Source organism: Oryx dammah, unplaced genomic scaffold (genome assembly GCF_014754425.2).
Source record: "Oryx dammah isolate SB20612 unplaced genomic scaffold, SCBI_Odam_1.1 HiC_scaffold_25, whole genome shotgun sequence".
Classification (NCBI taxonomy): domain Eukaryota; kingdom Metazoa; phylum Chordata; class Mammalia; order Artiodactyla; family Bovidae; genus Oryx; species Oryx dammah.
In genome coordinates, this window is record NW_024070209.1 from 74,312,669 (window position 1) to 74,340,291 (window position 27,623).

Genomic DNA, 27,623 nt, shown 5'->3' on the forward strand with positions numbered 1-27,623 from the left:
AGTTATTTGTAGTAGTATTATGAATTTAAATATTTGAAGCCGTGTAAACAAAGGTCTTCTATTTGTAAGTTTTATTTTAATATATCATGACAGAAGATGTTCTGTTTCTGTCTTTCTTTTCTTCTTTGGCCATGCTGCATGGCTTGTGGGATCTTAGTTCCCTGGACCAGGGATTGAATCCAGGCCCTAGCAGTGAAATCACTGAGTCCTAACCACTGGACTGCCAGGGCATTCCCTGTTTCCATCTGTTTTGAGGCATTATTTCTAATGGATGTTAGTTCAGAAGAAGATATTAATTGGCATATTAGGTACAGTTAGAAATTAGATGGCTTAATTATGCTTTGATGGTGAGCTCTTTTACCTGTATGATATAGAGTTTGATCCTGCAATTGTCTAAACCCTAGTTTTATTATATAATTGTAGTACTGCTGAAGCTGTACTTCAGGAAATGGACAACATAAACATTAGACGGAATCGTCGATCAGGAGAAGTAGAACGGCTTCGAATGTGGACAGATACAGAATTTGTGAGTATGTTAACCTTAACAACTGTCCCTGGTGGCTCAAAGGGTAAAGAATCTGCCTGCAATATGGGAGACCCAGGTTTGATATCTGGGTCAGAAAGATCCCCTGGAGGAGGAAATGGTAACTCACTGCAGTATTCTTGCCTGGGAAATCCCATGGACAGAGGAGCCTGGCGGGCTACAGTTCATGGGGTGGCAAAGAGTCGGACATGACTGAGCAGCTAACGCAACAACAACAGGAACCATTGCAAGTAGTTTTTATTTTGATTGAGGAATTCAAAGAGAGAGAGCAGCATTTGGATTTTCTTGAAGTAATAGAATTGTTCCTTTTTCGTTTCCAATTTAATCTGAGATTTTATTGTTTTCTTTTTTCTTTTATCCATACCTTGCTTGCCACAAGCTTCCTCAAAAGACCCTCTACCCTTTTGCCAGAGAGCTCTCCTGGAGAAGGAAATGGCAACTCACTCCAGATTCTTGCCTGAGAAATCCCATGGACAGAGGAGCCTGGTGGGCTACAGTCCATGGGATGGCTAAAGAGTTGGATGCAGCTTAGTGACTAAACAACAACATCTTAAAGTACAACTCTGATTCTGTTGTCAACTATTAAGGTTTTTTTCTTTTTGGCTGCACTGTGTGGCATGTGAGATCTTAGTTCCCCAACCAGGGATCGAACCTATATCCCCTGCATTAGGAGTATGGAGTCTTAACCACTGAACCACCAGGGAAGTCCCTTTAATGGTTTTTTAATGTATGCTGAATTAATTAAAATCACCTTAGATAGCCAGTGGGTATTTGCTATATGACACAGGGAACTCAAACCCAGCGCTCTGTGACGACCTAGAGGGGTGGGATGGAGTAGGAGGAAGTCTCAGGAGGAAGGGGACATATGTATACCTATGGCTGATTCATGTTGATGTATGGCAGAAACCAATACAACATTGTAAAGCAATTATTCTCCAATTAAAAATAAATAAATGAAAAAAACCCCAAAACATCTCAACTGGCAAAATATGGTTTCAAACTTTATCTTCTCACACATCATTGTCCAAATACAAACACATCATTCTTCCTTTCCTATCTTTTACTCTTGTTAATACTTCTGGTTGAGGACTTAATGCAATTCTATCTTTGTTTCAAGACACATTTCAAGTGCTTCCTCCCCCAGTCCTTTAGGCACATTTCCCTTCTCTCTGCCCAATTTTCAAGTATCTTATAAGTTTTATTTTTCTTCTTGTTTCATACATTTATTAAATTCAGTAAGGTCCATTTTCATTGATCTGTGCCGTACAAATAGATCCTCAATAAATTTTATCAAGTAGGCATGTCCCATTGGGCTAGTGATACTGATGGCTGGGAATAAATTTCATGTTAATATTTGACAGATTTCTCTTTTTAAAAGGAAAACATGGATATGTATTCAAGAGTGAAAAGGCGAAGAAAGTCACTGAGAAGAAATAGTTATGGTATACAAAATCATCATGAAGTCTCTACTGAGGGTGAAGAAGAAGGTTTGTAAAGCACCTTTATGAAATAAATGCTACAAAATTCAGGTGGGAGGAAAGAAAAACATATACAAACTACATATATATGTGTGTGTGTGTATATATATATATATAGTATATTGCTGGATGGGTGATTTTTTTACTTTAGAGGTCTATATTATATAATTCGGAATAATTTTTGTTCCATTGGCATTTCTGAGTATTTAATTCCTTCATTTGGAAAAATGTCTTTGCTGTACATTATGCATTGTTGTGTAATATTGATATATCTTATTAGTAAGCTGTTGGGCAGTCCTTAAATGACCTAATCTGATGTAACATTTGCCATGGGCTGATTTGCTTGTTAGTAGGCAAGACCTCTTTTGTATTTAGGTACTTTTTAACTGGAAATCTCTGTCCATAGCCACCTAAATCTATGATTATTTGGATCTCAAACTTAGTTATGGACAGAGATGGTGAAGTTAAGAGAAGGAAAGACTGTTAATACTACTGGAGGAAGCGGTACTGCTTTTTTCTGAGGCCTATCTATCTGAGTTCTGATTTGAAGAATTGTGACTGAATTTGTCAGGCTGGATTTGGGAGTAGATGAAAGCACATTTGTCTGAGGATTATAAATTGATGACTAGTAAAATCTATAGGATTTACATTTATAGGGTTTAATTCTGTACGTGTTAACTTTCCTTATTAAAATGGATTTTTAGAAGATTTGGTATATTTTAAATGCAGTATAGTTGTTTTTCATCGGGAAATCTTATTAGTTCCTACTATTTGTGTAGCTTAGATGGATAAGAATGGGTTTATTTCTCAAATTGTGTAATTAATATATTATTAGTAAGTTTTGAAGAGTTGATATATTTAATGAAGGTATTTTATTGAGCAAATATTATTGTTGTTACAGCTAGAACCTCTATATTGCTTCCTTTGGAGAAAATCAGTATAGGTGAGACAGATTTATAATGTGATTTTTGCCTTATTATTAACTGAACATCTTTATAGATTTCCCTGAGGACTTCCCATGTTTAGAATTTTTCTCATAATAAATAATGCAGTTTTTTTTTTTTAAAGGTAATTTTTTGAAGTTTTAAGGAAACTTATTTGGGTGCAAGTAATTTAAAGTGTTATTTAGTTAAGTAATATTGCATTTGCTAATTTTCTCATGAGTAAAATGTAAAGTCCTTTGCATTTTTAGTCTCCTGTTTCACTGAGCATCACTGACAGTTTAAAATTTTTGCCAGTGCTTTAATATGATTGTGTTATATTGACAATTCCTGTGGTTAAAAAGTTAATCATAAAGTACATTGCCTTTGAGGACCATAAGCTTAAACATTTTCATCAAACTCTCTTTTCTTTTTAACTTTTAATTTTATATCGAAGTATAGCCATTTAACAATGTTGTGATAGTTTTATGTAGATAGCAAAGGAACTCATTCATACATATACATGTATCCATTCTCCTCAAAACTCCCCTCCCATCCAGGCTGCCACATAATATTGAGCAGAGTTCCATGTGCTATACAATAAGTCCTTTTTGGTTATCCATTTTAAATAGAGTAGTGTTTCACCAGACTTTTAAACTGTAAATAGATGTCACATCATAGCTATAGCAAAATCACTTTTTAAAAATAAAAGATTTATGTACATTATAATTTATTTTTTAAATGTATAGCCAGGTAAATTATAAGCTGATCAAGAAATAAACTATTACCAATACCCTAGAAATCTGCTTTCATACTCTCTCCCAATCTCTGCCTGAATTTTTCTACCAAAAATGTAACTAATCTGTGTTTACCTGTTATCAGTGGGCCTAATAAACACTGCCAACAAAAATTACTCTTGTTGTAACATTAGTAATTATCTTTTAAGCATATTTTTTTTGAACTATCAAGTATTTGAATGCTAACTGTATTCAGTGGTTGATTGGGCATTGAATGAAGTTTGTTGTAATAAAGTTTTGAATCATATTCTATTATTGCTTTGTATGTCCAAAAAGGTAATACAAAAGATTGAAAAGCTCAATTGTGATAATATTGATATGTTTAGTAGAGAACTATATTATTTGTAGGAAGGGCATTTTCTTTTACATCTAGTTTCATTTTTAATTGCATTGATTTATGCTGTATCATACCGTGTTGACACTTTTAAATGTCACCTGTGTAGAAAGAGTAAAAGATAAAATATAAATATTCAGTTTTAGAGTAGACCAATCCTTGTAGATTAAAGCAGTTTTTTTTTTCTTTTGTGTGTGGGAAAATAGAATCTCAAGAGGAAGATGGAGATATAGAGGTTGAAGAGGCAGAAGGAGAAGAAAATGATAGGCCATATAATTTGAGACAAAGAAAAACAGTGGATCGATACCAAGCACCTCCAATAGGTAAGAGACTCTAAATAACTTCTTTCCTTTTTGTGGTAGAGTAGCTTATTCTGCTCTGTTCCTTAAAAAATAATTAGTGTTGTTGAATTTAAAAGAATGAAATCTCTTTACAGATTCCATATATCTTTCCTTATGTATGCTTCTATTCACACCATGACTGAATGTTGGAGGATACAATTGCAATATAGAATTACATAGTGCATGCACATTTTATTTAAATAATCCTAAATTTAAAAATAAATACTGCTCATACTTTTCTATTACTTTGTTGTTCATTGAGTACTTTCATTTGCAGCAGTTCTTTAGGGCAAGCCTCTCTGTGTTCCAAGTGGTTAAGTAATTTAAGGTAAAGTCACAAAAGGGCAGCGTAGCCAGTAAGCTAGGTTTGTGTTTTGTTTTAGTCTTGAGAAGGAAACAGTTTATCCTAACACCTTTAAATCTGATGACAAGTATTCAGTTCCATAGGTTCTATTTTATTGACTATTTCCCCAGCTCTTGGGAAATTCCATCATGATTGATTTCTTCCAGTTTTTAGAATATTGAAATTTAGTTCACATATCATGAAATTTGCCATTTTTGCCAGGCTTTCCTTATTTTTTATCTGTACAATTTATGAGTTTTTAGTATATTCACAAGGGTATGCAGTCATCACCGCTGTCTAATTCTGGAATATTTTCTTTCTTCTATACTTCCGTCCCCCCAGCCCTTGGCAATCACTAATGCACTTTCTGTCTCCATTGATTTGCCTATATGTGACCTTTTGTGTCTTGCTACTTTCATTTAGCATAATGGATCATTTTATTCAAACTCTCATGCTCTAAAGCAGTGATTGATTCTCTGGAAATATCAAAGTTACCTCACTAGATGCTCGCCCAAGTATGTAGACATTATTCTACTCCAGTTAGGAATCACTGTTACAGATAGCCCTGATAATAATAGGACAGGTGTGTTAGGACAGAGAAAAGATTGTGAGGCATTTTTCTAGTTTTTTTTTTTTTTTTAAAGCTTTATTGAGGTATGAGTTATATATGTAATCCATTGCCACTGCATATGCTTCATGTGTACAATTTGGCAAGTTGGAAATACCTTAGGGATTTACTTATGAACTGTCACCACAGTCAAGATAATGAGCATTTTCATCAACCTCTCCACCCTCAAATTTCATTCTGCCTGTTTATAATGTACTCCTAACCCTTGTGGCTCAGCTGGCAAAGAATCTGCCTGCAATGCAGGAGACCTGGGTTTGATCCTGGGTTGGGAAGATCCCCTGGAGAAGGGAAAGGCTACCCACTCCAGTATTCTGGCCTGGAGAATTCCATGGACAGTATAGTCCATGGGGTTGCAAAGAGTTAGACATGACTGACCGACTTTCATTTCATTTCAACCTTCTTTTGCCTCCCTCTCCCAACCCTCAGGCAGTGACTTATCTTACCTGCTTTGTGTCACCATGGATGAATTTACATTTTCTCAAATTTTATATATAGTATATACTCCCTTTTGTCTGACTTATTTCACTCAGTACGATAATGGTAAGACTCATCCATGTTGTTGACTATGACAGTAGTATTTTTCTTTTTATTGCTAAGTAGCATTCCATTCTATGGGTATATCACAATTTGTTTACCCATTCATTTATTGATGACATTTGGATTGTTGACATTTCTGGTGTCTGGGTATTATAAATACATAAGTTGTTATGAACATATGTTTGCAAGTTTTTGTTTGGACATATGTTTTCATTTTTCTTATAAATACCTAGAAGTAGAAGGCTGGGTTTTTAAATTAGGTGTATGTTTAACTTATTAAGAATTACCAAACTCTTCCAAAGTAATTATACCATTTACATTCTCACTAACAGTGTATGGAATCCCTTGGCAGTAGTTCATATGGTAAAGAATCTGCCTGCAATGTGAGAGACCTAGATTCGATTCCTGGGTTGTGAATATCTTTTGGGGAAGGGCATGGCAACCCACTCCAATATTCTTGCCTGGAGAATCCCATGGACAGAGGAGCCTGGTGGGCTACAGTCTATGGGGTCGCAAAGAGACGGGCACAACTGAGCAATTAACACCAACAGTGTATGAGTATCAGTTGCTTGATATTCTTGTCAACATTCAGTTCAGTTCAGTCACTCAGTCGTGTCTGACTCTTTGTGACCCCATGAATCGCAGCACGCCAGGCCTCCCTGTCCATCACCAACTCCCAGAGTTCACTCAAACTCGCGTCCATCGAGTTGGTGATGCCATCCAGCCATCTCATCCTCTATCGTCCCCTTCTCCTCCTGCCCCCAATCCCTCCCAGCCTCAGAGTCTTTTCCAATGAGTCAACTCTTCGCATGAGGTGGGCAAAGTACTGGAGTTTCAGCTTTAGCATCATTCCTTCCAAAGAACACCCAGGACTGATCTCCTTCAGAATGGACTGGTTGGATCTCCTTGCAGTCCAAGAGACTCTCAAGAGTCTTCTCCAACACCACAGTTCAATGGCGTCAATTCTTTGGCGCTCAGCTTTCTTCACGGTCCAACTCTCCATCCATACACGACTACTGGAAAAACCATAGCCTTGACTAATTGGACCTTTGTTGGCAAAGTAATGTCTCTGCTTTTGAATATGCTGTCTAGGTTGGTCATAATTTTCCTTCCAAGGAGTAAACGTCTTTTAATTTCATGGCTCCAGTCACCATCTGCAGTGATTTTGGAGCCCAGAAAAATAAAGTCTGACACTGTTTCCACTGTTTCTCCATCTATTTGCCATGAAGTGATGGGACCAGATGCCATTTTCTTAGTTTTCTGAATGTTGAGCTTTAAGCCAACTTTTTCAACTCTCCTCTTTCACGTTCATCAAGAGGCTTTTTAGTTCCTCTTCACTTTCTGCCATAAGGGTGGTGTCATCTGCATATCTGAGGTTATTGATATTTCTCCTGGCAGTCTTGATTCCAGCTTGTGTTTCTTCCAGCCCAGCGTTTCTCATGATGTATTCTGCATAGAACTTAAATAAGCAGGGTGACAATATACAGCCTTGACATACTCCTTTTCCTACTTGGAACCAGTCTGTTATTCCATGTCCAGTTCTAACTGTTGCATCCTGACCTGCATATAGGTTTCTCAAGAGGCAGGTCAGGTGGTCTGGTATTCCCACCTCTTGAAGAATTTTCCACAGTTTATTGTGATCCACACAGTCAAAGGCTTTGGCATAGTCAATAAAGCAGAAATAGATGTTTTTCTGGAACTCTCTTGCCTTTTTGATGATCCAGCGGATGTTGGCAATTTGATCTCTGGTTCCTCTGCCTTTTCTAAAACCAGCTTGAACATCTGGAAGTTCACAGTTCACGTACTGCTGAAGCCTGGCTTGGAGAATTTTGAGCATTACTTTACTAGTGTGTGAGATGAATGCAATTGTGCGGTAGTTTGAGCATTCTTTGGCATTGCCTTTCTTAGAGATTGGAATGAAAACTGACCTTTTCCAGTCCTGATTTTCCAAATTTGCTGGCATTAGGTGTGGTCATTTTAAAAAATTAATTTAGATATATATTTATTGTAGTTTTAGTTTACATTTTGCTAATGACTAGTGAAGTTTAGCATATTTTTATGTGCTGATTTGCCAAGATTATCTTTGAAGTATTCAAATCTTTTGCCTATTTTTTCAATTCAATTGTTTGGTTTTTTATTACTGAAGTTTTGAGAATTCCTTATGTACTCTGGATATCAGTCATTGTGATTTCCAGATATTTTCTCAGTTGATAGCTTCTTGAAAAAAATTCTCTTAATACTATCTTTCAAAGAGCAGAATTTGTAATTTTGATGAATTTAGTTTGTCAAAACATTTTAATAGATTAGGGTTTTGGTGGTGTGTCAAAGAAATCTTTGCTTAACCTAAAGTCACAGATTTAGTTTAACATTTTTTTTAAGAATGCTTATTTGCAGCCTATAGTGTTTACCACAAAGTATTTATTTTTGTTGTGCTTCCTTTAGACAGCATTTAGAACTTGAAGACAGCTTCTATTCAGGAAATTAACAGAAGTAATCTCTGCTTCTTTAATATATCAGTTTATCAATTTATTATTAGTTATTTCTGTATTGTCTTTTTTTTTTCTTTAAGTACCAGCTCATCAAAAAAAGAGGGAAAATACCCTTTTTGATATTCACAGATCTCCAGCAAGAAGAAGTCATATCAGGTATGTTTTGTTAGTTTTTTCCATCTATCATTTAGATATCTCTTTAAGTACTACGTAGTATAATGCATTACATTGAGGATATAGGTTTTAATGTTGTTAATGATAATGCCAGTGAAAACTAAATAGCGTCTTCTTTAATTAGTCACTAATAGTTTTACCCTAAGTGTGACTGTTATCTTCCTGATTCAGTTTGCCAGAAATGATTATTGTTTTAACAATTATGTTCCCGAAAGCTACACAGCTTTCTGGTCTCTTAGTAGGTTGAGTCTAGAGACTCACATTGCTTTCATTGGAAGAATTGATTCAGTTAGTCTTTGCTACTTTTAGTTTCCTTTTGCCCTTTCAATTAGATGTACAAAGAGGCGTTTTGATTTTGAAAGACTGTCTTCTCTAGTGTTTTCTGAAAAGGTAATCGATTTCCCATGGCTCAAAAATGAAATAAATAAACATTAAAAGCTGTTTTCTAGTCTCAGTGGCCTCTCAGAAACATTTTTATTAGATTGTATGTCCTTAGAGAATATGTTCATACATATATGTGTGTGTGTGTATATATATATGTACCAATACATGTATTGATTGCTATCCCTTCTTTTTACCCAAAATATACTGAGCACATTGTTCATACTTTGTTTTTTCATTGGATTTGTTTTCACTGTCTTTTCATTTAAGCATAGCAACATTTTACATTTATAGTTCTATAACATTACTGTATTTAATATAGATATACTGTAATTTTAAAATTATTTCTTTATTGAGAGTCAGGTTGTTTTCACTGTTTTGCTATTACAGTGTATGGTTTATAATGCATACCCTTGCATAATCATCTTTTACATGTGTACAAATATGTCTGTAGGATAAACTTATAGAAGTGGAGTCTCTGAGTTAAAGAGAATGTGAAATTGTCATCTGATGACCTTCAAGGCTGTTGAATCAGCTTGCAGTCCACCCTGCAATGTATGAAAGTCCCTACTTCTCTGCATTTCTGCCAGCAAAACGCATTCTCAAACTTTTGGATTTTTGCCAGTCTGAGAATTGAAAAGGAAATCTTGGTATATTTTTGAATCTCTTACAAGAGTATTTTTTCCTGTATTTTTAAAAGGCATTTGCTTTTTTTCCCCTGAAATATCTGTAAAGTTTGCCTATTTTATAATAGATTCTTGCTATTTTTTTTTAAACTATTGCTAATTTATAAAATTATATGACCATGTGAATCTGCTTGCTTTTAATCTACTTTTAGTAGGTATGACCTAAATCAAATCCCTTATGATTATACAGTCTAAGTGACAAATAGATTCAACGGATTAGATTTGATAGGCAGTGCCTGAAGAACTATGGACGAAGGTTTGTGACATTGTATAGGAGGCAGTGATCACAACCATCCTCAAGAAAAAGAAATGCAAAAAGGCAAAATGGCTGTCTGAGGAGGCCTTAGAAATAGCTGAGAGAAGAGAAGTAAAAGGCAAAGGAGAAAAGGAAAGATATATCCATTTGAATGCAGAGTTCCAAAGAAGAGCAAGGACACATGAGAAAGCCTTCCTAAGTGAACAATGCAAAGAAATAGAGTAAAACAATAGAATGGGAAAGACTAAAGATCTCTTCAAGAAAATTAGAGATACCAAGGGAACATTACATGCTAAGATGGACACCATAAAGGACAGAAACATTATGGACCTAACAGAAACAGAAGATAATAAGAGGTGGCAAGAATATACAGAACTATACAAAAGAGACTTTAATGACCCAGATAACCATGATGGTGTGATCACTCACCTAGAGCTAGATATCCTGGAGTGTGAAGTCAAGTGGGTCTTAGGAAGCATCATAATGAACAAAGCTAGTGGAGGTTGTGGAATTCAAGCTGAGCTACTTCAAATCCTAAAAGATGATGCTGTTAAAGTGCTGCACTCAATATGCCAGCAAATTTAGAAGACTTAGCAGTGGCCACTGGACTGGAAAAGATCAGTTTTCATTCCAATCCCAAAGAAAGGCAATGCCAAAGAATGTTCAAACTACTACACAATTGCACTCATCTCACACGCTAGCAAAGTAATGCTCAAAATTCTCCAAGTGAGGCTTTTAGCAGTACATGAACCGAGAATTTCCAGATGTTCAGGCTGGATTTAGAAAAGGCAGAGGAATCAGAGATAAAATTGCCAAATCCGTTGGATCATCAAAAAAGCAAGAGAATTACAGAAAAACATACTTCTGTTTCATTGACTACCCTAAAGCCTTTGTGTGGATCACAACAAACTGGAAAATTCTTCAAGAGATGGGAATACCAGATCACCTTACCTGCTTTCTGAGAAACCTGTATGCAGGTCAAGAAGAAACAGTTAGAACTGGACATGGAACAACGGACTGGTTCAAAACTGGGGAAGGAGTACATCAAGGCTGTATATTGTCACCATGCTAATTTAACTTATATGCAGAATAGATCATGTGAAATGCCGAGCTGGATGAAGCAGAAGGTGGAATCACTTTCAGTAACCTCAGATATGCAGATGACAATACTCTTATGGTAGAAAGTGAAGAGGAACTAAAGCGCTTCTTGATGAAGGTGAGAGGAGAGTGAAAAAGCTGGCTTAAGACTAGACATTCAAAAAAACAATGATCATGGCATTTAGTCCCATCGCTTTCTGGCAAATAGATGGGGTAACAATGGGAACCATGACAGACTTTATTTTCTTGGGCTCCAAAATCACTGCAGATGGTGACTGCAGCCATGAAATCAAGGCCTTTGCTCCTTGGAAGAAAAGCTATGACAAACCTAGATAGCGTATTAAAAAGCAGAGACATTACTTTGATGAAAAAGGTCCCTATGGTCGAAGCTATGGTTTATCCATTAGTCATGTATGGGTCTGACAGTTGGACCATGAAGAAGGTTGAATGCCTAAGAATTGATGCTTTTGAACTGTGGTGCTGGAGAAGACTTGAGAGTCCCTTGGACTGCAAGGAGATCAAACCAGTCAATCCTAAAGGAGATCAAGTCTGAATATCCATTGGAAGGACTGATGCTAAAACTGAAGTTCCAATACTTTGGCCACCTGATATGAAGAGCCGACTAATTAGAAAAGACCCTGGTGCTGGGAAAGATTGAAGGCAGGAGGATAAGGGGATGACAGAGGATGAAATAGTCGGATGGCATCACTGACTCAATGGACATGAGTTTGAGCAAGCTCCAGGAGTTGGTGAAGGACAGGGAAGCCTGGTGTGCTGTGGTGCCTGGGGTTACAAAAAGCCAGACACAACTGAGTGACTGAACAAGTAGTTCTTTCTTTGTGTAGTATAGTAGTCCTTTGTCACAAATTGCCAGTCTTTTTTCTCGGTTTTTAGTTTGTGTTTTAACTTTGCTTTTGATTGTCTTTACCAGAAAGTTTTTATTTTTATGTAGTCAAATTTATCAGCCTACTATGTTTTTTAGAGGGGCTTCCCAGTTGACTCAGTGGTAAACAACCTGCTTGCCAAGCAGAAGATGCAGGTTCAATTTCTGGATCAGGAAGATGCCCTGGAGAAGGAAATGGCAACCCATCCCAGTATTCTTGCCTGGGAAATCCCATGGACAGAGGAATCCAGTGGGCTCCTGTTTAGAGGAGCCTGGTGTGCTACAGTCCAGGGGGTTGCAAAGGATTGGACATGACTGAGTGACTGAACAACGATTACAATAGTTTTAGATTTTGAATCACAGTTAGAAAAGCCTTCCCAAATCCAGAGTGTTAAGGAAGTTCACCTTTGTTTATTTTATTTAATTTAGAATACTGATGGTTTTCTTTATTAAAATTTTTATTGGAGTATAGTTGATTACAATGTTGTGTTAGTTTCAGGTGTATAGCAGAGTGAATCAGATATAGCTCCTTTGTTTATTTTTAATGTTTCATATTTTACTCTAATTTTGATCCATCTGAATTTTGTTCTTGTGTGAGATTTGTAGTATGGATCCAGCTTTTTTCCCAGGTGGAAAATGAGTTTTTCCAACCTCATTTATTGAGTGAATCTGTGTTTTCTCCATTGATTACAGTTGCCCCATTTATTACCAAATTATGTACAATGTATAAATATTATATTACATAAAAGATATCCTTGTCGTTTTTTTTTCTTTATTCTTATATTTTTTTCTCAGATGGCTGTTTGTATATATGCAAACAGTTAATTTTTGTATATTAATTGTACCCCACTTCTTTATTGGGAATGCCTCTAGCATGTCCTCTGTAAGATTGATGCTTAAGAAAGATATATTTTATATCTTAGACAGTTTGTGGTTGTTAATAATCTTGTCATTGAGGCTTAGAGGATTTTTGTTTTGTTTTGGTTTTTTGGTGGTTGTTTTTGACTATGCCGCACGGCTTGTAGGATGTTAGTTCCCTGACAAGGGATTGAGCCTGCATCCTTGGCAGTGAAATCTCAGAGTCCTAACCACTGGCCTGCCAGGAATTCCTGGATGTATGTTTTTATTTCTCTTGAGTATATCCCTTGGGGTAGAATTACTGGGCCATGTGATAACTTTATGCTTAATCATTTAAGAACTGCTTGAATGTTTTCCAAAGTGACTATACCATTTTACATTCTCTCCATCAGTGTACAGCATTTCCAGTTTTTCATATTCTCTTCAAAGCTTAATATTGTCTGACTTTTTGATGAATATAAAATGTATCTCATTATAATTTTTGATGATATGAGGCATCTTTTCAAGTGCTTATTGGCCATTTTAATACTTTCCTTTGAGAACTGTCTTTGTGTCCTGTGCCTACTTAAAAATTGGGTTGTCTTTTTCTTATTGACTTATAAGGGCTCTTTTATATATTCTGTATTCAAATTCCTTATCAGATATTTGATTTGTAAATATTTTATCCTGTTTCATGGATTGTCCTGCTTTCTTGATGATGTTCTCTGGAGCAAAAAGAACTTTAATTTTGATGAGGTTTTATTTATCTTTGTTGTTATTGTTCATGTTTTTGATGTCATATCTAAGAATCCATTTCCAAATTTGTGATCATGAAGATTTATTCCTGTGTTTTCTTCTAAGAGTTTTATAGATTTAGCTCTATGTTTAGGTCTTTAATCCATTTTGACTTTCTTTTGTGTATGAAGTGGGCCCTTCCCTTTATGGTCCATTGTGCTTTTTGTGGTATTATGATACATTTTATAAATCTAGCAATATGTTATTAGAATTATTTTTATAATTCTGTTTTATTTAAAAAGGTGAGAGAAGAAAGGCAATCTAGTGTATGTTAATAGCTTTTGGATAATAACTTTTATTTTATTATTCTGGGTCTCTTTGTTTATTCTTGTGAATTCAAGTTATCATCTGGAGTAATTTCCTTAGCCCAGTATGTACACTGTTGCTTCTGATCACTTCATTAGAGCTGATATATTATATTTTTATATATTAGGCTCACAACACACACACATAGAGTAAATGAACTTGAAAACAGGCATTTTTTCTTAAGGAGAGAAAGAAGTCAGAGAGAAAGTAAAATCAAAATTGCAAAGATTGAGTAGGTAACTATTGCAACAATCTTCCTAGGGTCTTGGGAAACAGTAAAATCTGATACAGGATGAAATGAAAAGACTCCTATTAATCAGGAGAAGGAATATTAGACAGGTTAAAAGTCTTAATGAGCTGGGGAAAATCTGGGTTTGCTACTGAGGGAATTGGAGTTGAATAGAGTTGCACAGGGTGTACACCATTCTTGAAGGCCATTCTGAGTTTCAAGTAAATTAATTTACAGTGATTCCATTTTGTATGATACCATATTTTCTAGGTATCTTAGAGATGTCATCAATTATTTTAATAATTAGATTTATTGAGTATTGTTTTTCCTCAAGGATTTTACTTTGATACTTTCATTCCATAGTAGTTATGATTGTAAACTTTTCTTCAAAAGTATGTTTTACAAGAAATTCAGACAGGATATAAGTATCTTAAGTCAAAAGTGGAAACTCTTGTCTTCCCATAAACCGATGTATTATTATTTTTAGCGTCTGTACTGTTTATGATTGTTTGGGAAATGGGAAAATAAGAGAAAAGGATAAGCTTTCTTTTCTAAGATTTTGATATTATTTATCAGTCAGTGATAGACATTCCCTAAATTTGGATGCAAATTAAATTTGTTGTTTGATGGCTTTCTAAACTACCCTATTTAAAAAATTATAACCTCATTTTCCTCCTGTTTTTTCTTTTTTCCTTCTGTTGTAAATTGCATGAGTATAAGTATAAGGATCTTAATAAATATTTGCCAAATGAATGAGTGAATGTATGTATTTTATACTGAGCTAACAGTATAAAATAAAACAGTGCTCAGAATGGTGCTTTTTAAAAGCCCTTTGCTGCTGTAATGATTTTAAGGATTTTACTCTTTAAATAGGAGAAAGAAGCATGCTATTCACAGTAGTGACACAACTTCTTCTGATGAAGAACGATTTGAAAGAAGGAAATCAAAGAGCATGGCAAGAGCAAGAAATAGGTTAGTAAATTTTTAATTGTTACTTCCATGGTAGAAAAAAGGAATAACAGTTTAAACTTTGTGATTCTTACCTGTACCAATATTTTGCTCACAGTGATACTCAACACATTAGAGTAATACACTAACTTGGTTTTTACATAGTAATTTTTAGAGTAGAAATCTAACCATGGGAAACTTCCTATAAATTACTTAACTGTGTTAATACTCAGTAAAACAGTGTGGAAAGATAAAGATAGAACCAGGGGAAGAGTCCAACCTCTATGACAGTCTCTTCTTCAGTAAAGAAAGAAAGTGAAAGTGAAGTTGCTCAGTTGTGTCCAACTCTTTGAGACCCTGTGGACTATAACCTACCAGACTCCTCCGTCCATGGGATTCTCCAGGCAAGAATACTGGAGTGGGTTGCCATTTCCGTCTCCAGGGGATCTTCCTGATCCATGCTTTAACCTCTGAGCCACCAGGGAAGCCCACTCCTCTAATCCAAATCCATGTAATGAGGCTGATTTTAGATGGTTAAAATGATCATAGCACTCAAGAGTAAGACTTGATTTTAAATAGAATTGTTTCAGGAGTGCTTGGGTTTTGTTGGAAACCTTGTTATAGTTTTGGTTTAGTGAATGCCTCTGGTGATCTTTGCTTAAGTAGAGTGACTCATTATTACATAGCTCACTAAAATCTTGAGAGTTTTCAGTGGGGGAGAGAATCAATATTTTGCCCAGTAGAGCATCAAATTATAATTTATCCTTTAAAATTTAAGTTAATGTTCTAGCTTATATGTAAAATATTTAAGATAAATTATATTTAGAAATTTTATATTTAGCAAAGCATTTCTATACTTTAGCATTATATATTTACTGTAGGAATACCAAGTTTTCAGTTAGCTGGTCTTGGAAACAAGTTTGGATTGGTATAGATTATTTGCTAAGAAAGAGTTCCTTGTGTGGATGACAGAAAGAAAATGTAAGGAAAATCTAAGTTTAAATAAAAGAGTGTAATGCCTCTTTAATCTGAACTATTCTGGTACCTGCTTTGGAAGTTCTTAAAGTAAGTTCAGATTCGGAAATATCAGTGAAGTTACATTCATTATAGAACCTATACTTTTTTGAGACTATTTATGTCATCTTTTGGTGTTTATGCAATATTAAAAGAGGCAGTAGATTGTATTTTCTTAGGGATAATTAATATCGTATAGGATTTTAAGTAGCTAAAGATGTATTCTAAGGTACCTACACAAAAAATAAGGCTTAATTTTCAAAACAGGTTTGAAAATTGGTTCCTCTTGAATTAAAAGAAAGGAAACTTATTTCTTCAATCATGTATTCTGAATTGACATACATAATAACTAAGGATAAATTTAAATATTGTAATAAAGGTTGAGTTTATTTAATGTCATATATAATAGTGTATATATAGTAGGTCTATGTTTATTTTATACTTACAGAATATCAGGTTTGTTAAGTTTTCTTATTTAGACTAGGTTATACTCTTTGGACAAATAGATTTTATGATCTTAATTGCTTTGTCTTGTGAATAAATTTATTTCTGATCTATTGAAAAGAATTTAGGAAAAGTAGATTGATAATATGAAATCTCTTGTCATTTTCTGGGTTATGAGAAAAGGGAGAAAGATAAAAATGTGTCAAAGCAGACGGCATAAACAGATGGAGATACATTCCAAGTTCCTGGGTAGGAAGAATCAATATTGTGAAAATGGCTGTACTACCAAATGCAGTCTACAGATTCAATGCTAGCCCTATCATATTACCAATAGCATCTTTCACAGAACTAGAACAAAAAAATTTTTAAATTCATATGGAAACACAGAAGATCTCCCCACAGCCAAAGCAGTCTTGAGAAAGAAGAATGGAGCTGGAGGAATCAACCTTCCTGACTTCAGATTATACTACAAAGCTACAGTCATCAAGACAGTATGGTACTGGCACAAAACCAGAAATGTAGACCAGTGGAACAAGATAGAAAGCCCAGAAATAAACCCATGTACCTGTGGGTACCTTATTTTTGACAAAGGCAAAAGAAAGGCAAGACTATGTAATGGGGTAAAGACAGCCTCTTCAGTAAATGGTGCTGGGAAAACTGGACAGCTACATGTAAAATAATGAAATTACAATGCTTTCTAACACCAGACACAAAGATAAACTCAAAATGGATTAAAGACCTAAATGTAAGACCAGAAACTATAAAACTCTTAGAGGAAAACATAGGCAGAACACTTGACGACATAAAGCAAGATCCTCTATAACCCACCTCCTAGAGTAACAGAAATAAAAACAAAAGTAAACAAGTGGGACCTGATTAAACTTAAAAGATTTTGCATAGCAAAGGAAACTATAAGCAAGGTGAAAAGACAACCCTCAGAATGGGAGAAAATAATAGCAAATGAAACAACTGACAAAGGATTAATTTCCAAAACATACAAGCAGCTCATACAACTCAATGCCAGGAAAAAAAAAAAAAAACTATCAAAAAGTGGGAAAAAGACCTAAACAGACATTTCTCCAAAGAAGACATACAGATGGCTAACAAACATATGAAAAGATGCTCAACACTGGTCGTTATGAGAGAAAGCAAATCAAAAGTACAATGAAGTATCACCTCACACCAGTCCAAATAGCTATCATCAAAAAGTCTACAAACAATAAATGCTGGAGAGGGTGTGGAGAAAAGGGAACTCTCTTGCACTGTTGGTGGGAATGTAAATTGATACAGCCACTATGGAAGATGGTATGGAGATTCCTTAAAAAAACTAGGAATAAAATCACCATATGACCCAGCAATCTCACTCCTAGGCATATACCCTGAGGAAACCAAAATTGAAAAAGACACGTGTATTCCATTGTTCATTGCAGCACTATTTACAATAGCTAGAACATGGAAGCAACCTAGATGTCCATCAACAGATGAATGGATGAAGAAGTTGTGGTGCATATACACAATGGAATATTACTCAACCATGAAAGGAACACATTTGAGTCAGTTCTGATGATGTGGATAAACCTAGAACCTATCATACAGAGTGAAATGAGTCAGAAAGAGAGAAAGATAAATATCGTATTCTAACATGCTGCCGTCTATGGGTTTGCACAGAGTTGGACATGACTGAAGCGACTTAGCAGCAGCAGCAGCAGCAGCACATATATACGGAATCTAGAAGAATGGTACTGAAGAATTTACTTACAGGGCAGCAACGGAGAAACTGACATAGAGAAGAGACTTATGGACATGGGGAGAGATGAGGAGAGGATGAGATGTATGGAAAGAGTAACATAGAAATTTATATTACCATAAGTAAAATAGATAGCCAATGGGAATTTGCTGTATGGCTCAGGGAACTCAAACAGGGGCTCTGTATCAACCTAGAGGGTTGGGATGGGGAGGGGGATGGGAGGGAGGTTCAAAAGGGTGGGGATATATGTATACCTAGACCTACAAGACCTTTTAGAACTAACACCCAAAGAAGATGTCCTTTTCATTATAGGGGACTGGAATGCAAAAGTAGGAAGTCAAGAAACACCTGGAGTAACAGGCAAATTTGGCCTTGGAATGCAGAATGAAGCAGGGCAAAGACTAATACAGTTTTGCCAAGAAAATGCACTGGTCATAGCAAACACCCTCTTCCAACAACACAAGAGAAGACTCTACACATGGACATCACCAGATGGTCAACACTGAAATCAGATTGATTATATTCTCTGCAGCAAAAGATGGAGAAGCTCTATACAGTCAACAAAAACAAGACCAGGAGCTGACTGTGGCTCAGATCATGAGCTCCTTATTACCAAATTCAGACTGAAATTGAAGAAAGCAGGGAAAACCGCTAGACCATTCAGGTATGACCTAAATCAAATCCCTTATGATTATACAGTGGAAGTGAGAAATAGATTTAAGGGCCTAGATCTGATAGATAGAGTGCCTGATGAACTATGGAATGAGGTTCGTGACACTGTACAGGAGACAGGGATCAAGACCATCCCCATGGAAAAGAAATGCAAAAAAGCAAAATGGGGAAGCCTTACAAATAGCTGTGAAAAACAAGAGAAGGGAAAAGCCAAGGAGAAAAGAAAAGATATAAGCATCTGAATGCAGAGTTCCAAAGAATAGCAAGAAGAGATAAGAAAGCCTTCTTCAGCGATCAATGCAAAGAAATAGAGGAAAACAACAGAATGGGAAAGACTAGAGATCTCTTCAAGAAAATTAGAGATACCAAGGGAACATTTCATGCAAAGATGGGCTCGATAAAGGACAGAAATGGTATGGACCTAACAGAAGCAGAAGATATTAAGAAGAGATGGCAAGAATACACAGAAGAACTGTACAAAAAGGATCTTCACGACCCGGATAATCATGATGGTGTAATCACTCATCTAGAGCCAGACATCCTGGAATGTGAAGTCAAGTGGGCGTTAGAAAGCATCAGTACGAACAAAGCTAGTGGAGGTGATGGAATTCTAGTAGAGCTATTTCAAATCCTGAAGGATGGTGCTGTGAAAGTGTTGCACTCAATATGCCAGCAAATTTGGAACACTCAGCAGTGGCCACAGGACTGGAAAAGGTCAGTTTTCATTCCAATCCCAAAGGAAGGCAAGGCCAAAGAATGCTCAAACTACCGCATAATTGTACTCATCTCACATGCTAGTAAAGTAACGCTCAAAATTCTGCAAGCCAGGCTTCAGCAATACGTGAACCATGAGCTTCCTGATGTTCAAGCTGGTTTTAGAAAAGGCAGAGGAACCAGAGATCAAATTGCCAACGTCTGCTGGATCATGGAAAAAGCAAGAGAGTTCCAGAAAAACATCTATTTCTGCTTTATTGACTATGCCAAAGCCTTTGACTGTGTGGATCACAATAAACTGTGGAAAATTCTTCAAGAGGTGGGAATACCAGACCACCTGACTTGCCTCTTGAGAAATCTGTATGCAGGCCAGGAAGCAACAGTTAGAACTGGACATGGAACAACAGACTGGTTCCAAGTAGGAAAAGGAGTACGTCAGGGCTGTATATTGTCACCCTGCTTATTTAACTTCTATGCAGAGTACATCATGAGAAACGCTGGACTGGAAGAAACACAAGCTGGAATCAAGATTGCCGGGAGAAATATCAATAACCTCAGATATGCAGATGACACCACCCTTATGGCAGAAAGTGAAGAGGAACTAAAAAGCCTCCTGATGAACATGAAAGAGGAGAGTGAAAAAGTTGGCTTAAAGCTCAACATTCAGAAAACGAAGATCATGGCATCCGGTCCCATCACTCCATGGTAAATAGAAGGGGAAACAGTGGAAACAGTGTCAGACTTTATTTTTTGGGGCTCCAAAATCACTGCAGATGGTGACTGCTGCCATGAAATTAAAAGACGCTTACTCCTTGGAAGAAAAGTGATGACCAACCTAGATAGCATATTCAAAAGCAGAGACATTACTTTGCCGACTAAGGTCCGTCTAGTCAAGGCTATGGTTTTTCCAGTAGTCATGTATGGATGTGAGAGTTGGTTGGACTGTGAAGAAGGCTGAGCACCGAAGAATTGATGCCTTTGAACTGTGGTGTTGGAGAAGACTCTTGAGAGTCCCCTGGACTGCAAGGAGATCCAACCAGTCCATTCTGAAGGAGATCAGCCCTGAGATTTCTTTGGAAGGAATGATGCTAAAGCTGAAACTCCGGTACTTTGGCCACCTCATGTGAAGAGTTGACTCATTGGAAAAGACTTTGGTGCTGGGAGGGATTGGGGGCAGGAGAAGAAGGGGACGACAGATGATGAGATGGCTGGATGGCATCACTGACTCGATGGACGTGAGTCTGAGTGAACTCCGGGAGATGGTGATGGACAGGGAGGCCTGGCGTGCTGCGATTCATGGGATCGCAGAGTCAGACATGACTGAGCGACTGAACTGAACTGAACTGATGGCTGATTGATGTTGAGGTTTGACAGAAAACAACAAAATTCTGTAAAGCAATTATCCTTCAATAAAAAAAAATTTTTTTAAATGTGTCAAAGCTTTAAAAGTTGTTTATGATATTAAGAACATGTAACTTTTTAATGCTATCTACCTAAATTTTTATGAATTTCAGGTGTTTGCCTATGAACTTAAGAGCAGAAGATTTAGCTAGTGGTATTCTCCGAGAACGTGTTAAAGTGGGCGCAAGCTTGGCTGATGTTGATCCAATGAATATTGATAAATCAGTAAGTTTTGTAAATGGTTTTCTAGAAATACCTCTTTTTTTTTTTTTTTGTCACACAGCTTGTGGGATCTTAGTTCCCCCATCAAGGATTGAATCCGTGCTCCCTGCAGTGGAAGCGTGGCGTCCTAACCACCATACTGCCAAGGGACTTCCTAAAGTATAATTTTTTGAATTCTGTTTATGTATGACCTGTATATTTAAACTTCAGTTCCTGCTGAAGGCATGTATTTTGCAATCATTATCTCATAAATTAAAAAGAAACCTACATACAATTTTAATTATTTTGTACTAAACATTTCCCCTTCTTTCCAAGGTGCGGTTTGATAGCATAGGTGGATTGAGTCATCATATTCATGCACTAAAGGAAATGGTAGTATTCCCACTTTTATATCCAGAAATTTTTGAAAAATTTAAAATTCAGCCTCCAAGGTTAGTAATGCTAGATGTTTATTATTATTATTGTTAATTTATCAATTTCAATTAGTAAGTATTTATAAATCTAAATATTATTTATAAATATTTCATGTATATTTATTTGATATGTTCTAGTAATGAGAATTAGGAATGAAAGTTTATTATTTAGAGTTCAAAAGCTGTGGTACTTGAAGTTTATATTTCAGCATTTAAGACTCAGATGTAGGATGAGATTCTTTATGCAGGCCTTGACTATACAAGTGGATTGCCCAACTAGATTTTCCTTAATTTGGTCTCCTAATTTCAATGAGTTTGATACTATATGTTGTTTAGTCTTTGAAAGCACAGTTTCAGTGAAGTGTTTCTTTGACTCAGTGATGTGGTATTTTTGAAATGGTAAACTTGATAATTTATTTTTATGATCAGATTAATTGTGTCTGACCATTAGGTGGTTAGCTAGTTAACTATTAGAAAAGACTGAGAAATGTCAGAGGAAATTGGGTAGAATAAAATATTCTGAAGATGTACACATAGACTTTGATTTAAACTGCTAAATATCCTTTTTTATTTAAGAGAGTTGGTTCTAATTTGTTATTCATGCTTTTAAGGATGTAGAAAATCTTTTAAAGAGTCATCTTCTATTTGAGTGAGTTAAATGTTGGCCTGTAATTCTACAGTGGCTCTTATGAATCGTAATAAAAATTTATTTACTTGTTATGTGATATGATCCAGTGAATATGATCAATATTGATCATATTCATTAGATTCAGTTACTATTAAAAAATAGTAAATTAAAAAGAAGCCATTAATAAGAAACTTTAAATAATGGAGTTATAAACAAAATGTGTTATAAGCTAAAAGTAATCTTCCTCTTTAGAGATGAACAATTTTTATATTCTTTATAACTTTCTTTTATATGTATATACATATATTAAGTTTATGATTTTGCCTGTATTGTATGCATTTAAACATTTAATATAAATGAGATTACTCAATAATGCCCCTATGTAGCTTTATTTTTCACTCTATAATATAGATACCTCATGTTAATAAATATTGTGTGTATTATTCTATTTGACATCATATTAGTGTTTAATTTATAGATATAGTGGTGTATTTGTCCCTTGTTAATAGAGAGCATTTAGACTTTGTAAGAAAGTCTATAACATTCTTTTGAGTATTTATACATGATTTTGTAAAAAATGTGAAATTTCTGGGTCACAGGGCAAACGCCTTTAATATTTTGCCAAATTACCGTCTACCCTGATTGAGCTATTTCTTGCATCCTGAAGCTTGATTGTTTGAGAACATCCTTGAAAACTCTGAGTGAAGTGAGACTTTTGTCTGTGGACTACAAAAGGCTTTGTTGGAGTCTAATAATAATCAATATATGTTAATTCAAACTTATATGGGCGGTGCATACTTTTAAATTGATTATTAGTGCTAATGGTAACACTAATTTACTTTTATTGACTCTCTGTTCCTCTAGAGGCTGTTTGTTTTATGGTCCTCCTGGCACAGGTAAAACCTTGGTCGCCAGAGCATTAGCTAACGAGTGCAGTCAGGGAGACAAAAAGGTGGCTTTTTTTATGCGAAAAGGAGCGGATTGTCTGAGTAAGTGGGTTGGTGAATCTGAGCGGCAGCTTAGGCTTCTTTTTGATCAGGTAAGTGAAGTCAGCTAATGTGAGAATATCTTCTTAATACTTAATATACTTGGTCTATAAATATTATACAAACTGTTCATAACAAGTCATATTTACCAATCAGTATGTTAAATTTAGGATCAGTAATTGGAATTTGTATGTCTTAGAGATATTTAATAGCAGTTTCACTAGTACTAATTTAAGATGATTTACAAAATATTTATTGAGGTGGCAACTTGACATATAATAAATACCATGTTAAGTGCTTTTAAGATCCCTAGATATCCCATATAGATTATAATCTAACGGAGGGACTAGAACAAGCATAAAAAGTTAAATATCTGTGCAAGAAATATCACAAAGCAGTATATTATTTATTTTCATGAGTTACAAATATGCTAGAAGAATTCAGTATTAAATTAATGCTTTTAAAAGACTGAGTAAGGTAAGTGAATATCATTTGGGCTATCTTTACTATTTATTTATAACTAACTTTTAAAATACCATTTCCTAATACTTATAAAAATTAGTCCTGATATAAATTCACTTTTTAATTATTTGGGGTACTGAAGGAAGTCATTCATACATTGTAATGCTACTTATATCTTGTTATGTATAAGGAGATTCACATGACACTTTAAAAATGCTTAGAGCAAGCATTGTTGAATACTCATTACTGAGTTGATGTGTTTCAAAGTTCTACCTAATTGGTAAAGCATTTCAAATATTATTTTTAGTTACTATTGGTATCCATGTTAAAGACTGCTATATTCTAGCTAGTGGGTCTAGATAGAGGGATAAAGTACAATTGTTAACTTCAGGGTGTTCAGTGTCTATTGAGAAGTCAAACATATGCAGTCTTCATGTTTCAAGAGGATTTCATAATAATTAGAAAATAATGTAGAATAACATTGGTGGATTTGGGGAGAATCAGCTTGGGTATTGGAGAGGGCAGTGGCACCCATTCCAGTACTCTTGCCTGGAAAATCCCATGGACAGAGGAGCCTGGTAGGCTGCAGTCCATTGGGTCGTGAAGAGTCGGACACGACTGAGTGACTTCACTTTGACTTTTCACTTTCATACATTGGAGAAGGAAATGGCAACCCACTCCAGTGTTCTTGCCTAGAGAATCCCAGCGATGGGGGAGCCTGGTGGGCTGCCGTTTATGGGGTCGCACAGAGTCGGACACGACTGAAGTGACTTAGCAGCAGCAGCAGCAGCTTGGGAATACTGGCAAATTGTCCCATGATTTAATTTTAAGTTTTTGACAGTGTTATACTTTTTGCAACTTGATACTGGGTGTAGGAATGTTTCTCGGTTTTATTAAAAACCATAGCATAAATCATGTTGCTTTTTATAGTATTGCTTTTGTTTTATGTGTTGGTTATTTTGGCTGTGAGGCATATGGGATTTTAACTCCCTTACCAAGGATAAAACCCACACCCCCTTCATTGGAAAGTGAAGTCTTAACCACTGGACCACCAGGGAGTCTCCATGGTGCTTTTTAAATCTGTATTTACTTTATTCGTGTTTCATTTCTGTTTCTTTGTGGGCAATAGATTTGAAATGTTTTCTTTCTTTCTTTAAAAAACTGCTTGTAGTCATTATATGTCTTTTTAAATGACAAGAATCTACATTCCTAAATTAAGGATATAATCTATACTCTAAATGAGATGAAGGAGGTGCAGTTGGCCTTCCATATCTGCCAGTTCTGCATCCACAAATTCAGGCAACAATTTCATCTCATATTGGTTGAGTTCACAGATGTGGAATTTGTGGATATATAGGGCTGATAGTACTATGCTATTTTATATAAGGAACTTAAATATCCTTGTATTTTGGTATCTCTGGGGAGCCTTGGAACCAATGCCCCCCCAACAGATACTGAGGGTTGACTATACAATGTATTGGCTAAGAGTTTGGCCTTTGGTGTCAGAAAAATGTTCGTTCATATCTGACTTTACTATTAAGTATATATGAAAGTGAAAGTGTTAGTCTCTCAGTCATGTCTGATTCTTTGTGACTCCATGGACTATAGCCCACCAGGCTCCTCTGTCCATAGAATTCTCCAGGCAGGAATACTGGAGTGGGTAGCCATTCCCTTTTCCAGGGGATCTTCCTGACCCAGGGATTGAACATGGGTCTCCTGCATTGCAGGCAGATTCTTTTCCATTTGAGCCCCCAGGGAAGCCCTGTTAAGTATATAACTTTAAGTAACTGAAAGCATCTGATCCTTATTGCTCCTTCTATAAAATGGAGTAAATAATGCCTATCTAATTGGACTAATGTAAATTTTTCCTGAAAGGAAGTGTGTATAGTTGACTCTTGAACTACAGGGGTTAGGGGCACCAACTTCCATGCAGTTGAAAATTGGCGTATAATTTTTGACTCCCCCCAAACTTAACTACTAACTGCCTAATGTTGATAGGAAGCCTTACTAATAATATAAATAGTTAACATGCATATTTTGTATTATGTATTATATTTTGCATTCTTATAGTAAAGTAAGCTAGAGAGAAGAAAATGTTAAGAAAAATCATGAGATTTGTAATACTGTACTATATTTACCAAAACCAAAATTTTACATTGCCTGAATATAAGTTAAATTCTCTCTCAACCTATGTGAATGTTGTCTTATATAATACAAAACACAGTAGTTGTTATACTACTATAGTATACATCAAAGATGAAAAAATAATATGAAAAAGAAATTCATATTTATTAGGTATCACGATTCATGTGTTGATAACAAAGAAACAAATCCTGGTGCTCATTTCTCTTCTTTACTAATAAATGTGAATGGGGCACTGTTGTCTGCATTAAAAACCTGTTCAGACAGATACTCTTTCTCATCAGTGGTTTTCTTAATGGTGTCTGGAAACTTGTCTGCTACCTCTTGGTCAGAAGAAGGTACTTCTTCTATTACCTTGACTATGATTTTTAGTTTTTAAAATATAGTTTTTTCAGAGGAAAATGGCATAGCCAATTGGAAAACTACTTAATCTTCAACCTCGATTTTGTATTCTTTAAACTTAGAAGTGACTTTTGTTGTTGTTTTAGTTGCTAAGCCGTATCTGACTCTTTGTGACCCCATAGACTATAACCTGCTAGATTTCTCTGTCCATGGGATTTCCCAGGCAAGAATACTGGAGTGCGTTACCATTTCCCTCCAGGAGATCTTCCTGATTCAGGGATTGAACGTGTCTCTTGAATTGCAGGCAGATTCTTGACCTGTGAACCACCAGGGAAGCCCTAGAAATGACTTAGTGATTTATTGTTTTAAACAAACTCCCACTTTCACTTTTAAAGTTTACCATCTACTCATGCTGAATCCTTCCCAGGAGATTGCTCCAGTGTGTATTTCCAGGTCCTCACTTTGTTCCTTTTACCAAAAAATGCAAAACGCAATTCCATTGTGCGTCTTTAGGGCTCCAATCATCAAAAATAGGGGGAAAAAACTTTGGAATAGCCAATCAAGTTGAATTTTAAAAATCCACATGAATGTGGATGGGTTGGGGCAGGAATCCACTCCTATGTTCTTGGTCATCTGATGCCACTCCATGAATCCTTGTAATTCACCCTCTCTATGCTGTGCACATATGATTTGAATCCAGTGATTTAGCTTCAAAGATTGGGGTCCAGTGAGCCCTCTCCAGTCCACCTGGACATTTTAAGCCAAACCTCTCTCTAAAATTATTGTCATCCTTTGTTGGTATTAATTTCTTCAGGTTTAGATTCTTCATCTTCCTTTTGCTTTAAGTTTTCATAGAATGAAATGCTTTTTCTTAAATTATATTAGAATTTATAGGAATGCTTTTCTTATATCCTTACATGGAAGCTAATTAAAATGTCATTAACATAAAATAGTCTGTGTTATATGATAAAAGCAATATGAATAGTGTGTTTAAATGTGTTTAATAAAATAGTATGTTTAAAAATACATGTATGTGTATGTGTGTAAATGACATGTATGGCAGAATAAACAAATTGAAAACAGTAGTTACCTACTGGGTAGGTAACTCTAATCACTACCTTGTGATTGGAGACTGAGGAGATAAGAGTTTTTCTTTTTCCTCTATAATCTTTCTTACCTGCTGCATGTTGTACCGTTTGCTTATATTACCTATTTACTTCTGTTACTTATTGGAAAACGTAGTAATTAAATTAAAAATGCAAACTAATACAATACTTGTTTTCTTTTTATCCTAGGCATATTTGATGAGACCTTCTATAATATTTTTTGATGAAATAGATGGATTAGCTCCAGTTCGCTCTAGCAGGCAAGATCAGATCCACAGGTAATATTTCCTAGTCTGATTATGTTGAGTTCATATATTGACATAGTA

The 27,623-nt window shown here is 35.6% G+C and overlaps 1 protein-coding gene across 4 annotated transcripts in view; it reads left to right on the forward strand.

Moving 5' to 3' along the window:
• The window catches only part of ATAD2B (ATPase family AAA domain containing 2B), a 129,189-nt gene that overhangs the window by 23,369 nt on the left and 78,197 nt on the right, over nt 1-27,623 (forward strand). For 2 of the 4 annotated variants that reach the window (XM_040224537.1, XM_040224538.1), the window contains exons 5-14: nt 424-526; nt 1,923-2,031; nt 2,924-2,965; nt 4,280-4,396; nt 8,492-8,567; nt 14,930-15,028; nt 21,110-21,221; nt 21,534-21,649; nt 23,124-23,298; nt 27,487-27,575. In XM_040224537.1, the coding sequence (XP_040080471.1) occupies nt 424-526; nt 1,923-2,031; nt 2,924-2,965; nt 4,280-4,396; nt 8,492-8,567; nt 14,930-15,028; nt 21,110-21,221; nt 21,534-21,649; nt 23,124-23,298; nt 27,487-27,575 (1,038 nt within the window). The remainder of the gene's footprint in view (nt 1-423; nt 527-1,922; nt 2,032-2,923; nt 2,966-4,279; nt 4,397-8,491; nt 8,568-14,929; nt 15,029-21,109; nt 21,222-21,533; nt 21,650-23,123; nt 23,299-27,486; nt 27,576-27,623) is intronic. The other 2 variants (XM_040224539.1, XM_040224540.1) reach the window with 1 other exon arrangement.